The 17,436-nt window shown below is 49.8% G+C and overlaps 1 protein-coding gene across 14 annotated transcripts in view; it reads right to left on the bottom strand.

Annotated features, from left to right (window-relative positions):
* Positions 1 to 17,436, bottom strand: part of PTK2 (protein tyrosine kinase 2) — a 259,848-nt gene that overhangs the window by 10,064 nt on the left and 232,348 nt on the right. For all 14 annotated transcript variants that reach the window (XM_078071946.1, XM_078071938.1, XM_078071937.1 and 11 more), the window contains 5 exons: positions 15,841 to 15,978; positions 14,723 to 14,854; positions 4,357 to 4,419; positions 848 to 887; positions 405 to 511 (listed from right to left, as the gene is read on the bottom strand). In XM_078071946.1, the coding sequence (XP_077928072.1) occupies positions 405 to 511; positions 848 to 887; positions 4,357 to 4,419; positions 14,723 to 14,854; positions 15,841 to 15,978 (480 nt within the window). The remainder of the gene's footprint in view (positions 1 to 404; positions 512 to 847; positions 888 to 4,356; positions 4,420 to 14,722; positions 14,855 to 15,840; positions 15,979 to 17,436) is intronic.

The following is a 17,436-nucleotide window of genomic DNA, read 5'->3' as shown; positions in this document are numbered from 1 at the left end:
CTAAGCCCCACCGACACAGTTAGGAGACAGCGAGCCTGCAGAAGGGCTCCCTTCCCCAGGCATCCTGGTTTAATTAATGTTTAAAACCAGAAGCCATCCCAGCACTTTAGTCCCAAGAAACATTCTGCCTGGTAAGAGAAAACCCTTTATCTAGGAACTCAGGCTCTGACTGAGGCCTGAGACTTTATCATGTGAGAGAAAACCAGACAAGACAGGCTCCTGTTGAGCTTGCTCCGGACTCTCGGGAGGGGTGCAGAGCCCTACCAAACGGACGCCTGGGGCCCACGGCAGCACCACTCTGCTCATTCCGTCCTCAGCACGGACTCCACTTCAAGTTCCTGATCACCACGCCCGGAGCGAAAGGCCCCACAGAGCCTCGAGCAGAGCTCGACTCAGATGCCCACCTTGACACCCTCGTTGTAGCTGTCCCCGGGGCTGCTGAGGCTGGCGAGGCTGCCCAGGTGACCGGGGGCCCCAGGCCGCGGCGGTTTCTTTGGCGGGGCTGCAGGATCTGGTAAAGGGGAGGCATCCTGTTAGCTGAGGCACGATAACACACCGAAGAGAAACCCCCAAATAACACCTGGCAAGGAGTCACGTCACTACAACGTAGGCTCATCTGGGATAGCGCATCCCACCGAGGCGCTCCCGACGCATTACAGCTATGTTCTGCTCCCTAGTACTCCGTTCATCGGCTGAATTTGGCAAACATCACACATGCTTTGGTCCGTAGGGGGAAAAGTGTTCAAAAATCATGAGGGATTCCAAAGCTCAGAAACTCTGTACATTTAAAACTTGCTCCCTCTAAATTATAAAAACTTCTTGACAGATAATTCATTTCTTCACTTACCTGGTTTCCCCACAGGCTGATATATGTGTTGGTTTCCAGTCTGTGGGGAAAGAAAAGCTCCGTCACCAGCGTTCACTACAGGCCACGGCCTTCCCTCCCTCCCTCCCCCTCTGTCCCCTTGAACATCTGTGCGAAGTGCTGGGTTCAAAGACCAACGCGATGGGGGGCTGCCTTCAAGGCCTAATTGGGGGTGGGGGGCTTACAAACAGCCAGAATGCCAGCAGGTGTGGGAAAAGGGCTGTGACGGGGCAAGCGAGGGACGGGACGGGAACAGGGACGGGAGTCCTCACAGCCAATTAGAATTTCCTTCTAAAACAATGACATCCATGGATGCCTCCAGTCCACCTTCCAGGGGTGTGAAATCCGGGCCTTCGCAGCATCTGGGTCCTGTGCTCAGAAGCTGCCTCACAGCCTCCCGGATGTTCTCCTCACAGGGACGGGCACAGGCGGGGACAGTGACCATGGAGACTGTGTGGCACTGGGCTATTCTGTATGCCTGTGCCGTCACCCGAAGCCCGTGTGTGTCAGGACGTGCTGCCACAGCTCCATCCGTTCAGGACCAAGCCACAGGCCCGGCCAACAAGCCAACCGCAAGCCCGGAATTTCTACCCCGGGGACAGGACAAAAGACCGTCCCACTGAAGGCCAGCCCGCCGCGGGCTGTCATAGCTGCGGTCCCCCGGCAAACAACCTACCCTAGCATAGCTTAACGAAAATTAGTCTTTTTAGAACCACATTCTACTTCTGAAGAGACTTACCTTGCTTAATTTAAATTAATAAACTAATTTAAAAAATATATTTTAGGGTGCTCTACTTTCTGCTGTCAAGAGGTCTACCGTGGGGAAATGCACAGACGGTGTAGTGCACACAGTGAAAACGGTTCCTGTCCCGGAAACACACCTACTGTCAACACGCTGTTTCACGGTCTGAAGGGCTCCCCACGCCCTCGGAGCTGGGGACGAGGGCTCCTTCACAGCGGACTGTGCAGTGGCGCACCGTCAACCTGGCGTGTGCTATTCCCACTGTGACGGGGACACCTGCTTTGTCCCGGGCACAGGACCCGCCGCCCCCTCGCTGTGTAACAGACAGCGAGACGGTTACAGTAGGTGCGCACAACAGCACAGCGCCAAGCCGCTGGGAGAGGGACATGGGCGTGGGGTGGGAGGGGAGGACACGGCCGGTCCCAGTGGGAAGATCAGGCCTTCTGAGAACGTGACCTCTGCACACGCTGGGTGGGGGAAGCCATGAAGAAGTCCGGGAGGAGGGCGGCCCAGAGACAGGGCGGCCCCCAGGAGGGGCAAACAGCATGGGAGGAGCCAGGCGGCCAGGGCAGCTGGAGGATGAGTGTGCGGGCAGAACAGCAGGGAACATGGCCAGAGCTCTACAAGGGGACACGGTCTGTGAGCTGTGCTGTGTTCACCAATCCAGGCAGTAAAACACACACATTTAACAAGACTTAAAACACAAAAAATTTTCTGGTTGATACCCAGGTTATAAGAAAATTCAATTAACTAGAAAATTCTATTTTAAGAACATTCTGGATTAATTCAGCAAAAGTATGTATAAGGCACTGTGTTAGGCCATTCCACAGGTTGCTCTGGGAGGGAAGGCACGGAAAAGTCCCTGCTTTCAGAAGTCTGACGGACGAGCATGTGGTCAGGCTGCGTTCTGGTTCTGCTGCGTATCTAGCTACGGGCCCTGGGCCTTGGAGAAGATTGTAGATTTTAAGTAGGCATGAGCTAGTGAACAAACACTAATAACTGGCTAGTGGAAACTGACCCCATCAACTTGCATAAAAGTAAAAACCATTTGGATTTTCAAAATAACATACAAGTTGACAGCATGTTCATCTTGTGACGACATCCCTGTATTAGGCATATGTATAAGGAACATTATTAGCCTCAGTTAACGAACTGGAAAAACAAAGCCCCAAACAGTTGAATGACTTCTCCCTGAAGCCACGGCACATTTTCCAAAAGTGTTAAGTTGGAGCATTTCAAGAAGTGGGCCAAATCAGATTGCTATCTAAATTTAGCAAAGAACAGAAGAGGAAAAGCAGAATGGTCACGGTGTGTTACCGGCCTTCCGGAAGGAAGCGGCCACAACCTAAACCACATCCCTTGCAGTGAGCAAGCGCAGTCTGGCATCTGGCACCGTGATGGGTCACCTTGAGCAAGTTTTCTACAAGCCTCAGTTTACCCCTTCGAGGAGTGTGGATGGCAACAGGCCTGACCTGACAGGAGTGCTGGGGTCTTAGGGAGGTGGTGTGAGGATAGCACTCAGCACAGCACCTTGCAGCACTAAGTACCTTCTCATCAGTACTAAGCGCTCCCACTGTCGCCTAGGCCTGGGTGACAAGGGTGCAAGAGGACCTGTCCCGCATCGTCTGCTCCACAGAAGAACCCTTCTCTCCATGCCTAACTCACTCCCCGACTCCTCATTCCACATGCTTTCTGGGGGCCTATTATGTGCCACCTTCCGGAACAGACATGATTTCCCTTTTCTAATAAAACGTCCTAGTAGTGGTGCTCTGAATAGCCAGTCCCTTGAATACGGTTTACCTTCACGCGGATGGCTCAGTCTTACCAACTTAGGACAGACTACCGGTCACACGTTAATCTTTTCATTCTAAGTAAGGAACTCTGGGTGTGGAGATGTTAAATGGCAGGTGACGTGACGTGCTCGTGAGCGAGAGCCTGCTGCGCCTGCACATCGTGACGGGGGACGCCAGATCTTCCCATGCTGGGGACCGAGCACAGCTTTCGGGGGCCAGACCTCAGGGGCAGCTGGATTTCACAGTACAGATTAGAGAAAACTCCTGGTAGGCCATTCCACACTATGCATCTTGGAGCGGGATGACGACCCCGTCTCGTGTATGCATGCACGTGTGTTCGGAAGTAAATCCAGAAGCCTTATTAGGGCTTTATCTCCGTTGGTCTGTTACCCGGCAGTGGTTTCTCTTCTGTACTGGGACTTCGTCTCATGTTCAGAGAAATCTGCTTTTATTTCACTCAGACATCTGCTGATGGAAATCTTAATAAAACGATTTAAACTATTCTCCCTAAAAGATTAGGGAATATTTCTTGCATGCTTTAAACATATTTGGAATAACCATAAACTAGCTCTTTAAAGAGAATTTCAGGCATTTCCCCCTACAACACAGAGAAGAAAAAAAAAATCTTGGACAAGTTTCCTGTAACTGTGGAAACTCATAAGCATGCACTAAGAGTGCAAACATTTAGCAAAGGACAGTGGACATGTGTCAACAGTGTGCAGGTTTCTGTAGAGCACAGAGCTGCTACTACGGAGCTGTGTGAGTAAGGGGGAGCATCCAGTGCCGGGCTGTGCACTGCAGCTTCTAATGATCTTGGCCAAAATGCTCGCTTTACTTAAAGAACGGATTCCTGCGTTCCATGCTACGAAGATTAGTGAGCGTGGGTATCTTATGACACAAAGTGACGGCCTATGTCCGTCCTGGCGAGTCCTGGCAAGAACCGGGCAGTCGCTTACCGGGCCCTGGAGACTTCCATCCTCCCTGTCCATACTGCCTCGAGAGGGCCGCACGTCAGGTTTCTAAAGCAAAGAAAACAAAACCAGACAGTTCCACTCCTGGTTTGAAAATCATGGACATATTAAGTTCCTTCCTCATATGACACGAGTTTCTTCTAGACAGAGAAAACTCCAGCCCAGGGTGAAAAAGAGCAGGGACCCAAGCCTGCTTCCTGGCAGAGTGAGGCTCGCGTGTACTTGGCTGCACTGCCGAAGCAGCAAACAGCCCAATCACACGCCTTTTCCCCTTTTCCCCACCCAATGCATCCACCATACAGATAAATCTGGATTTAATATAAATAAGAGTATGCAAATTTCACTAATCCCACAATAGGCAAAGGAGGTTCCATGTCCTCATGGTGCAGAGCGTGTTCAAAGGGCTGTTCCTCACGAAGCCCAGTCCGTGCAGTGGCCTCTCGCCTGCCTGCTACCCGTCCCGTCGCCACGCTGCCTCCTGCCTCCCCTTGCCCGTGCGCTCTCGCCACAGACCCCTTCTCAGGGTGCACTTCCTACGGCCTCTCCAGACAGGGCTGCTCCTTTCTTGCTCTTTGCCAGTCTGCTGTCTCTGTGGCAGGAATCATGCAGCAATCACTTCCCTCATTCGACAGAGAATGTCTTGATGTCTGATTTGTCTTTGTTCACCCTACGCCTGCAGGGCCCGGCGCTGAGCACTGAGGACAGAACCCGTAAGCACTTGTGGGTGGCAGGGCCGGGGTGGTGGTGAGAAAGAGATGAGCTTTGTCTCTCCCCCTTCTTATAAATGTATGTTTACAAAAATGAAACCATGCCATATAATTTTATAACCTTTATGTAACATTATATAGTAGAAAACCATGTTAAAACCATGTTAAAAGCTGCAAGCCTCCCTCAGCACGAAGGCTGTCATAAAAAGAAACCAACAGTGAGGCGAACGGGCTCTGGCCTCAGGTGGCCTGGGTTCAGGTCTGGCTCCAACCCTTTCACAGCTGTGTGACCTGGGCCTCAATTTCTTCGGCTTCAAAGCAGGGCAGTTAGTACCCGCTGCGCAGGCTTGATGGGAGGATTAAATGAATGAATACTGCAAAGTACTAGATCAGTGCCACAAGAATGTCATGTAAAAGAAATAGTTCTGTCCATTGAATGGTGGGGCCATTTTCAAAATTTCGATTGTATAAATAGGTTGTGGATGAAGACTTCTGTATAGAAATGTTCGACTAAATCCCTGATTATTTCCCTAGGACAGATTTCTAAGATGGAATTACTGAGTTAGAGGGTTTGAACACTTGAAAAACCCTGGGTATAAGCTGCCCACCTGCTGGGCTGTCAGCAGGCTCTCTCTGGGCCCTACACCACTGCACTGCCATTTAAAACTTAGCCAACTCAATAAACAAAATACTTTATAAATCTGCCCTCCTTTCCTAAACATTGGAACTCTTCTGCTGCTTCTCCCTGGATGCCAGGCCCCGTGAGGACGGAGGCCATGGGCGGTCAGCTTCCCCCACTATCTCCATGACTCGGTAGAAACAGGACACACAGGTGGGAGGCAATGAAGCGTCTGCATGACTGACGGTGAACAGTGGCCATGCCCCTTGGACAAGGCATTTAACCTCTCCAAACCCATTTCTCAGCCGGAAAAGGGGTAGGCCGCCTCATACAGTGACTGTAAGGATTAAATATGTGCTTGGAACAGTCATGTGCATATCAGACATTTAGCAAACACTTGCTGTAATAAAAATGCAAGGTAGAAAAGAGGTTTCACAGATGAGGGACTCCAAGCTCAGAAGGCAGAATTACAGGTACAACCCAGAGATATTGCAGGTTTGCTCCAGACGCCGCAGGAAAGCAAATATCACAGTAAAGCGAGTCAAACGAGTGTTTGGTTTTCTGGTAGTGATCAAAGTTAAGTTTACACTATACTCTAGTCGATTAAGCCTGCAGCAGCCTTATGTCTAAAACACGATGTACATACTTGAATTAAAAGATACTTCATGCTACAAAACACTAACCACACTGGCTGACTCTTCCTTCCACTGAACGGTCTCTCTCTACAGCCTACGATGCTGTTGGACAGCGACTCACCCACAGAACTTCCTCCAAAACTGGTGCCCGTCCTCTCAAACCCTGCTGCCGCCTTACTAACTAGGGCCATGGAATATTCTAGATCCTCTGTTCTCATCTCCCGTCTTCACAGCATCCTCGCCAGGAGCAGCTTCCATCTCAGGAAAGCACGTTCTTCGCTCCTCCCGACGGGCACTTCCGTATCCGTTAGTTCTAGCCTGAGATCGCGGCAGTGCGGTCCCGGTTCTGGCTCCACTTGGGATTCTGGCTCTCCTGCTGTTGGCACCACATCTGCGGAGATGTCCTCTGCTGACGTCCTGAGCCCTCCATCATCCACGAGGGTTGGATCCACTTCTTCCAAACTCCTGTTACTGTTGACATTTTGACCTCTTCCCGTGAATCACGAATGTTCTTCACAGCATCTAGAATGGTGAATCCTTTCCAGAAGGCTTTCAGTTGGCTTTGCCCAGATCCATCAGAGGAATCCCTATCCATGGCTGCTATCGCCTTCTTAAATAGTAAGACTTGACGGTCGAAACTACTCCTTGATCCACTGGCTACAGAACGGATATTGTTAGCAGGTGTGAAAACAACACAAATCTCGTCGTCCATCTTCAGCAGAGCTCCTGGGTGACCAGGTGCATTGTCAGTGAGCAGTCATATTTCGAAAGGAATCTTTTTTTCTGAGCAGGTCTCAAGGGTGGGCTTAAAATATTCAGTAAATCATGTTGTAAACAGACGACGGTCGTCCACCAGGCTTTCCTGTCCGGCTGACGGAGCTGAGGCAGAGTAGATTAAGCGTGATTCCCAAGGGCCCTAGGACTTCCAGAATGGCCGCTGAGCACCGGCTTCATCTGACAGGCACCAGCTGCGTGAGCCCCTATCAAGGGAGTCAGCCTGTCCTTTGCAGCTTTAAAGCCAGGCACTGACGTCTCCTCTCCAGCTGTGACAGTCCTAGATGGCGTCTCCTTCCAGTAGAAGGCCGTTTCACTTACACTGAACGTCTGTGGCTTAGTGCAGCCACCTTCGTGAACGATCTGAGCTCGATCTTCTGGAGAACTCGCGCAGCTCCTACGTCAGCACTTGCATGGTATGGAGACGTCCTTCCTTCAACCTCACGAACCGCTGCTGGCTTACAGCTGGTCTCCTGCAGCTTCCTCACCTCTCCCAGCCTTCACGGAATTGAAGAGAGTGCGGGCCTTGCTCTGGGTGAGGCTTTGGTTTAAGAGAATGCTGTGGCTGCTGGGATCTTCTGTCCAGACCAGTGAAACGTTCCCCGTGTCGGCAACGAGGCTGTTTCGCTTTCTCACCATTCGTGTGTTCCCTGGACAAGCATGTATGATTTCCTTCCAGAACTTCTCCCTTGTGTTCACAGAGTGGCTGTGGCGTGCCAGAGGCCTGGCTCTCCGCCTGTCTGGGCTTTCGACATGCCTTCTCACGACGCTTGATCATTTCTAGCTTTCGATTTAAAGTGAGACGTGTGACCTTTCCTTTCACCTGACCACCGAGGGGTCATTGCAGGGTTATTAACCGGCCTAATTTCAATATTGTTGTGTCTTAGGGAATAGGGCTGCCCGAGGAGAGGGAGAGAGAGATGGGGGAACGGCCAGCTGCTGGAGCGGCCAGCACACAGACAACGTTTATTAAGTTTACCATCTTCTTTGGGTGCGGCTTATGGCACCACAAAATAATTACAATTGTAACCTCAAAGATCACAGATCATGGATCATCACAATAAATCTAATAATGATGAAAAAGTGAAGTACTGTGAGAACAACCAAAATATGACACAGACATGAAGTGAGCAAAATGCTGTTGGAAAAATGGCACCAAGAGACTTGCTCAATGCAGGGTTTGCCCCAAACCTCAGTACGTAAAGCACACACGATGTCCGTGACGTGCAGTAAAATGAGGTATGCATGCCTTGTAGCTGCCTGAGCAACATGAGGTGCGTTCAGTCAGGCAGTAACTACCTACTGAGCACTCTTCACTGTAGGAAATAGACATTTTTAAAAGTACGTCAGTTTATTTATTTATTTCTGGGAGCTCTATGCCCGATGTGGGGCTCGAACCCACGACCTAGAGATCAAGCATGCTCTTCTGAATGAGCCAGCCAGGCGCCCTTACCTGTAGGAAATACTTTACTTTTTTACTTAAACTAAAGCAAATGACATTTACTGTTTGCTTATAGAATTAGGTGCTGTGTTTAATGTATTTACATGAATTATCTACTTATATTTCCATATAAACCACATGAAATGACTTATTTTTCCTTATGCACAGTAATTCCCTCATGTTAAAACTTTCCCCAAGACAGGATTTCAATTTCAAAATGAGAAAGCCTGTCTAGAGAAAGTCCACTTGTGTTCTATGAATGGAAATATTTAAGCTTTCTCTTCACATGGCCGACACAGTCTGTCTGAGAGATGAGTGCCAACTTGGGGGACTCAATGGAGCCAGTCAGCCCGTCACAGAGAAGGGGTTCTGTTACTGGTTCTGCTCCTGGGTGAAGCTAAATTCTCCCGCTTCCTTCTTACAAAATATTCTAGATTTGAAGATAGCAATATGAAAAGAGGAAATTTATATTTGAAATCTTACAAACATAGATCACAAACATAAAAAATGTTTGGGGCCACTTGATTATTTCCCCCATCAGGTGTGCCTTCTCCCTCCCTCCCTTTCCTTTTTATGCAGGTGTAACATATACAGTAAAGTGCACCAATCTCAAGTGTGCAAGCTCCGTGCACTTTTAGAAATGTGTGCACCCACCTGACACAGCAGCACACCCGGCAGGCTCCAGCTGAGACCTGATCCCACCTCACCGAGGGCACTGATCCTCTGACCCCCACCCCCAAGAGCTCTTGCAAGTGGACTGCAGAATGTGCACGGCCCTGTGTCTGGCGTCTTCGGTGGACATTATCTCTGTAAGCCCCGTCCCTGCGGACGCGTGCAGGGGTCTGCCCATTCTTATTGTCGTGCAGTAGCCCACTGTATGAGCTGGATCCGTTCTGTAGGAACGGGCAAGTGGGTTATTTCCAGTTCCTGGTACCAAAAAGAAACACCGCTGTGAGCACTGTGTTACGTGTGGGCATGCGCACCGTGTCCTCGTGGGCAGCAGGTGAGGGCTGAAGGCACTGTTTCAGGTTCTGGGGACACAGCAACCAACAGTCGCAGTGTGGTCCCTACACTCGTGTGCCATCCCTCTAGAAAACTTCAAATGCAAGGCTTTCCACTCAACGTCCCTTCTCCTTGAATATGGCAGATGCAAAGAACATAGGAGGGCCGTGGCCTGGTTCAGCAGAAAGGGCCAGAGGAGGTCTTGTGGCCTTGTCCTTGCAGCAGCCCCCCGCCCCCACCCCCGGCCTGGCACTCAGCATTCATTCAGGCTGACTGGGTCTGTGTGAGAGGAGAAATGTGATTTGTGAGAGGAAAAACAGCTCAAACATTCATTTCCGTTTTCAGAACACAAAGTAGGCTTTATATAGACAGGACTTACAAGGATGTCACATCCTTGTAAGTTTAGGAAAAAACCCAGAAACTGACCCTTCCTCACTGACAGCTTGAGAAGCCTGCAGTGTAGAGCCCTGGCCTGGAAGGCTGCCTCCTGCCCCCAGTCTCCACATCCTGGGAGAGCACGTGGGTCCAGTCAAAGCAGGGGCCTTGTTAGCTGGCTGCTAAAAATAATCCACTAATGGGAGCTCTACCAATAGCAAAAAGGAATTAAGGTTTATTTATACCAACAAGCAAATCTAATAAAAGCGATGCTCCTTTGCAGAATCCCTGCAAGTGGCTAAATCTCTCACTCAATCTGTTATGTTAGTTTTTGGTCAGGAGCGGCCAGAAGGTACTCTGGGACGGCCTCTGGGCACTCTGTGTAGTATGCAGGATAGGATCCAGGATTCCAGAGTCTCAGCAATGCAGCTCTCAGAGTGCTATAGAGAACAAGCTGGGTGAGAAAGCAAAGCCCTTGGAGAAACTACTGCGTACCCTTTACCTGCCCAGTGTATGCGTGCGGCACATTCAATCCTCGACCCAGCCCTGGGAGTATTACCCACACTTTATATAGAGATTATTTTATACATTAACAGATTAATAAATGAAAGCCTAGAGGTTAAACAATTTATATAGGGTCATAATAACTAGGATTTTTAATTCTCATCTGGCTGACTCCAGAGTCTGGATTCTTCCTAGTAACGCCTTCTTGAAAAGGAGAGTCCAAGCCAGGAAGGATCACTCTGAGTGCCAACATGCAGTGTGCTCACCGTGTTCCCACCACCTCCCATGCCCCTGGCCCCTGGCTCCCACCAGCCTGCCATCGCCTAAGGGGCCCTGTGTTGTCTGTCCCCCTTTATCCACCGCGGTGGTCTTTCTGTGCTCAGACATCCTTGGGCCCTTGTGCTTGGTGTGCTATCTTCCTGGAATGTCTGCCCCAGATGTCCCTGGGCTGGCCCTTGCTGGTCATTTCAGCTGCTCGGCCTTCCCCAAAGGCTGTGTGTGCTGGGCCTCCCCTCCTGTGCCCAGTCCTCTCTGTCACAGTCAGGGGCTGACTGAGGACGGCTGGACATTGAGGACAGGAAGGACGGAGGGTCAGCTCATAGGCCTGGCGGTCCACCTTATGGTAGCCGCGGGCAGATTTTAAGTCCGAGAGCGACAGCATCAGATTTTAGAAATATCACTGTGGCTGTGGCAGCAAACAGCGATGCTGACATTTATGTCACTCCGGTCTCCTTGTTTTTGTTCCTCAGCCTGCAACTCCCGCTGGAAGCAGGCCCCTGTCTTGACTGTGCGCTTGCCCTCAGCCCTACCACGGACAATGCCTGCCTTGTGAACACTCCAATCAGAGATGGGGTAGGGATTATCCAACCCCCTGTGACACCGGTACTGATCTGATCTTGAAGCCCACAATGAAATAAATAAGTCATTCTCACTTACGGACAGCACGACTAAATTCTAATGGGAAACGACATATGCCATGACTAAAAGAATCATCAGTTATGCCTTAAGTCGGGACTTGACTCTGGAATGCGGGGCTGGCCCAAACCCAAGCAAAATGTCCCACATTACTCATCGTGTCAATGTCCCCACAAGTTTTTCTTAAAAAAATGTCTGTAAAATACAGAGCCAATATTATACCTAATGGAAAAACCATTACAGACAACATCTTTAAAAATAAAAGCAGGCAAAGACCTACGTGATGTGAAAGTCAGCAAGAGATGCTTCAGAAGAGAATTCAAAGTACGTAACAAACATTGAAAATGAAGAAAAAGTCACATGTGTGTCAGTTATGCCTCAAAATGGGGGAAAAAGCAACAGAAAATCCAAGGAAATCAGAGTTCATGTGATAGATACTGGAAAGTACAAGAGAAAGGTCTAAAAACCAACAGCACACGCACACACAGAAAACGCACAACCACCAAGCTCAATGAAAACCACACTGTTAGGTCGGTGGCAGGAAGCTCTAAGTGGATGGGCAGGAATTTAGCAAGGGAAGCGAGACACACACTTAAAAAAATCATAAAAGCTGCATGGGAACAGTAAAGGACACCGGGAACAAATCTTGAGAAGGTCCTGAGCTGCGGAGACATGCTCACTGAGGACATCCTGCAGGTGAGGTACGGTGCAGACTGGAGTCCTGGGGATATTTTATATAGCTTCACTAATGGCCTTTGGACATAATCTGGAAGCTATGTGGAGTCTTGGAAACGTCCTGTGTATGGGGTGTGGGGTCCACGGACTTACACATTTATCAAACTCACCCAACCGTACGCGCTAGGGCCTGTTCCGTCCACTGCATGTAAACAACCTCAACGACAAGAAAAAGCCCAACAGCGAACCAGCCGGGTCCTGAACCCACTCGGAAGACGGAGTCGGCGTTGAACTCATTAGCTACGTCCCACTACTACGGTCCGTCTAGCGTGGGTGGGGAGTCTGAGAAGAGTCTTCTGACCCACGTCATTAGTCATGCTCATCCTCTCTGCCTAGTGGCATTCCCTGAACTCGTTTGCCTTGCAGAGTCCAATGGATCTTTCAGCCTTGGCTCAATGTATCTGGCCTCTGGCACCGTCCCTGACTCCTGCAGGCACCTGTGGGCTCCTCGTGTGCCCTTGCTGCCCTCGGGGCACCAGCACAGCGGCACCCCGGGTCGGCACGCCATGACTCGGAGAGAACGTTTTGTTCACGTGCCATCAGTCGTACGCAAGACAGTGGTTACTTAGACACATCAGCTCTAGGTCGAAGAATTAGTAATACTAACTTTTTAAATCCCACATCAATGCAGGAAAATAGGTAGGCTGTCTGGTCAAACGTTAAGAGGGCCTAGGGAACAGCCGTTCTTGAAGCCCACTCCAGAGCCGAACGGACCTGCTCAGCTGGCTTTCATAAACAAGCACCACTGTCCGCAGCTCGCCTTACATCGAGTATGCTTCGATTTAGGTAATTTAGATTTTTGATAGTTTGAAACTTCTGTTCAAAAGTGAATCCCTCATGGTGCCCATCCACGCTTCATACACCTGCTGTAAATGTCTGTAGAGAAGACGCAGAAGTACCCCCAGCAGGACGAGGCCTCACACCAGGCGGGCGCTGAGCAGCACGGTACGGCAGCCAGGACTGACCCTGCGGCAGGACTCCGGGCTGCATCCGGCTCCGGCGCACGCGAGCTGGGCGACCGCGGGAAATCTGTGCCGTAAAATGAGGGTGATACAGGGACAGACGCACACTCCTTTATCCTCGTTTCCAAGATTTAAAAAGCACCGATGATTGGAAATTTAATTTAGTTTAATTTTTATTTTCTTTTGCATTTGAGGCAAGCTAATTTCATGGCAAAACCTGGCCTGAACTCACGTGAAGTCTGTATTTATACCTGTTCATGTGAACATTCGTGTTTTGATGCATGAATATCGGCACTCTTACCTCTGGGATGCTACTGGAACGTGACCTCATCCGTGGCATGTGCACCACACTACACTGATTTTCTAAAGTAAAAAAATACTGAATTCTGAAGCACATAAAACCTTCAAGAATTAGAGGTAAAGGATTCTGGACCCGCCTCTTCCTTGTGGGGTGGCTGAGCGGATGGACTGTCTTCACATATGAGAAGTATGTCAGACGGCGACCAGCACGTGGCAGATGTCACCTGGGATCTGAGGCGTTCAGCTGTGAGCGGGGCGTGTGCCGAGGAAGCGTGCACCAGTCCTGACGGGCAGGACCGAGTGTGGAGCGCGTGTGACGTCTGCAGGCCTCCCAGTGTGCCCCACGCTCCCGTGTGCACCAAGACGGCAGGCTTGCTGAGGGCAGCCCAGCACAATCCACGTGGAGGGCACTGGCCCCTCCAGCAGTGAAAACGTGCATCGCCGAGCCTGAGTGTTTAATTCTCAACCACAATTTTAAAAAAATGACAGCCACATATAAAGGATGAAATCAGAGTCGCATGTTGATGAACCGTGCAGGCTGAAACCACTGTTGCCTCATACCATTCATCGCTGGTTTCAGTGTTTCTGTGCCTGGAAGACTGTAAGTGATTTGAAAACTGTCCCCTACCCTCGCGGGTGTCTGGTCTCTCAGCACACAGCTTGACATAGATGTGGCTTCGGGGAATGTTTACTGAATCGAAGCATGAGGGACTGGCTTTGGACTACCCAGGAGGAGGTACCGACCTATGAATTTGTGGAAACACTAGGAGTCCTGGCTCTGTTCAGCCATCCTTTTCAGGCTATTCCAGGAAGACTGAACTAGCCATGTGGGCTGATGGGGGAGTGGGTTCTGAGGCCGAGGGCAGAGAAGTGCTTGGCAGTGGGGCCAGGAGTCCAAAAGGCCCTCGTGTCAACAGACACACAGAGACCGCTCTGCCTCACCACTTCCTCTGTCGCAGGAGATCTAAGGGGGCTGTGGACGCAGGCCGTCGTCCAGAGATGTGTGGGAGGAGGCACCTGTCAGACCACAGGAGGAGGAATGCCGTGAAGGCAGGCGCTGGGTTCTCGGCTGTCTGGTTATACGTGCTGCAGGAGCAAAATGCAAAGTCTTACATGCAAGCGGACACTAGAGGAGTAGCTGCTTCTGTGAAAACCACAGAGATGCTCACACCTCTGAGCCTGTAATGCCGCTACTAAAATCTTAGAAATCTGGCCAGAAAAAATCCACGAAAAACAAACAACGCACGACTGCGAGTGTTAGGGACCAGATGTAAAAGGATCTCATCCTGAAAAAGACAAGCTTTTCCAATCATCTATAATATAGTAGACTCTGGCAGAGCTTCACAAGTGGAAGAAATCCGAATTACTAGAAACATAATTACCAGGAATCTCTCCTCTTTTTCTAGCCAGCGCTGATCTTCTTCCATCTCCTGCTGCTGCCGGATCAGCCGCTCTTCCATCAGGTGGGTCGGCAACACCTGCCCGATCCCACGCAGGTCCAGCGCAGCGGAGTCCTAGCAGGGGAGTAAATAAAACAGCACATCCACTCTCAGGAGCCTATTTAGGATGCTCTTACTGTTTCCTGTGTTTTTCCAAAAAAAAAAAAGAAGCAAAATAGCAAGGGTGGTGGAAATAGGGTCTCTTAGACTCTGCTCATGGGAGCAGCTTTCCTGGAGGTTGCAAGTTACCACCTGCCAAGAATCTTTAACAAGTACAGAGTCATTCAGCTCACAGCTCCACTCGCGGGGCTTTATTCTCAAGAAATAACCCAGGGCACCTGGGTGGCTCAGTTGGTTAAACGTCTGACTTTGGATTGGGTTGTGATCTCGGGGTCCTGGGATCCAGCCCTGCATCAGGCTCCCTGCTAGGTAGGGATTCTGCTTGTCTCTCTCCCGCTGCCCCTCCCCCAACTCGTGCATTCTCTCTCTCTCAAATGAATGGATAAAAATCTTAAAAAGAAAGAAAGAAAGAAAGAATCCAAGGTATGTGCAGAGAATGCATCGCTGGTTGCAGTGAAGAAGTGAAAACAATCTGGAGGTAGAGTGGAAGGAGGATTAAGTTCAGTCCACGTGTGCTGTGGAGCACTAAGCAATTGTTAAACATGCTCACCCCAAGGGCAAGGGCACGAGCAGACTATGGGTGTTCTGGGAGTCAGAGAAACACTGACTGTTACCGGAGGGGTTCTTGGTGTACCAGGCAAATCTGGCTAACGTGGCCCATGGAGCGGGAGGCCGTCTCCTGCTCTTTCCTGGGATATGCCTCCCACACACGCTGATTATGCTCAGCCTGACGCACTGCCCTTCAGGTGGGTGGGCTAATGATGGCGGCGTCTCTTTCTTTTAGTAAAAAGGATTCACAGAACCGGGGAGAATTTGAGATGCAACGCCTTGATTTTAGAATTAGGTCATCAAAATCAGTAACTCTTAGGATTCAGAAATAAAGGTACTCTAGGCAAAGCTTCATCAGCTAACAAACAAAAGCCCAAGAACACCCAGGTTACCTCCACGTTGGGCTGCCACATTGGTATCTCCTGCTGTCTATGATTCCAGGAATCCGTCTGGTCCAAAAGAGATGCCTGACCCGGGTAGATGCTGCCAGCCATGGCCGTGATCCCATGTGAACCAGGATAGCCAGAGACCTGAGAATGCGGGGCAGCAGGGTCATGTTCCGGCACAGCATGCTTTCGCACAGTTCTGCTTTCCACATGCAAAGAAGCAACTAAGACGACCGAGAACACTGTGCAAACAGAACAATGGTGCCCACAGACATCCACGTGTGGATCCCCAGAGCCTGCGGGGTCCCTTAAGATGGGGAGATGACCCTGGATCATCCGAGTGGACCTAATGTAAAAGCAGGTTCCTTATACCAGTGGAAGGGGGGAGCAGAAGGGGAGAAATGACTACTGAAGAGTGGGCAGAGAGATACGGCACCGCTGGTTTTGAAGAGGACGAAGGGTCATGGCCAAGGGATGTAGGTGGCTCTGGAAGGTGGTAAAGGCAAGGAAATGGATTCTCAACTAAAGCCTCAAGAAAGGTAATCCATGGAGGCCACGTAAATAAGTAATGCAAATATACACCAGGAAATCAGAAATTATTTACTTTGCAACTCTGCACCCTCGATGCAAAAGCACCAGGGGCCATGAATGTGGCTCAGTGGGCACCGCTCTAGAGCACCTCCTGTCTAACAAACCGGGGCTGATGATGAGAGACACGGGCGTCGTGTTCCGACTGCGGTGACTATGGCAGAGAAAAGACGTTCAGGTGCACACAGAGAAAAATTCCAGGGCAGAAGGAAAATGAGGAAAATGAGAGGAGTTTCTTTATACGGCTTCCTCCCTCAATCGAGAGAGAGAGAGAGAGAGAGGCCAGAATTAGCCGTGTTTCTGTAACCCACTGGGCTAGTACTGGAGGGGCAGGGTTGTTCAGTTAATTTTTTAATGAGATAAGGCACAACCAAATCCAGTACTTCCAAACATCAACACATTCTTCAACAAAGACTGTGCATTTGTTAGGTCTCTAGGCATTGATTTATACCAAAATTGCATACTGACAATATATAACTAATAAACTTTCAAGTAATATGCACAGATGGTTCTCACAGTTTACTAGAATCAAAGTATTTCAATAAAAAATTCTGCTAAACATAAAATGTCACATCACTACTATTTTTGGTCAGAAGGGATACGTTACTGCCAAACAACTTTTAGGAATTTGCACAACAAAGAGATTTCAAATATTCTGTGGCAGTTTTCTACATAACATCAACCGTGTGACAGGATCAATGAGCATTTTTGGCTAAGAAGGAACATGAAATAACACCAGGCAATGTCCTATAGCCGTTCTCATTTACAAGATAAGGAAACTTGGGGCCCAGGAGAGCTTAATCGTTCCTTTGCTTGATGAAAATATGAATGCTTTAATGTATCCACTGAATCCTTACTCTGTTCTACACAACGTTCCAGGCACTTAAAGTAGAGACAAGCCGCTGTCCTCACAGGCTTCCCCTTGGGGGGGAGGGTGACAGCCACACATGAACACGCACCAGACACCAGGTGGTGGAAGTGACATAGGCCAGTGTGCCCTGGGTGTGGGGCGAG

The sequence above is a fragment of the Halichoerus grypus genome, chromosome 5 (assembly GCF_964656455.1).
Source record: "Halichoerus grypus chromosome 5, mHalGry1.hap1.1, whole genome shotgun sequence".
Classification (NCBI taxonomy): Eukaryota; Metazoa; Chordata; class Mammalia; order Carnivora; family Phocidae; genus Halichoerus; species Halichoerus grypus.
The sequence above is the reverse complement of the archived record's forward strand: the minus strand, read 5'-3'. Positions and strand labels throughout refer to the sequence as shown.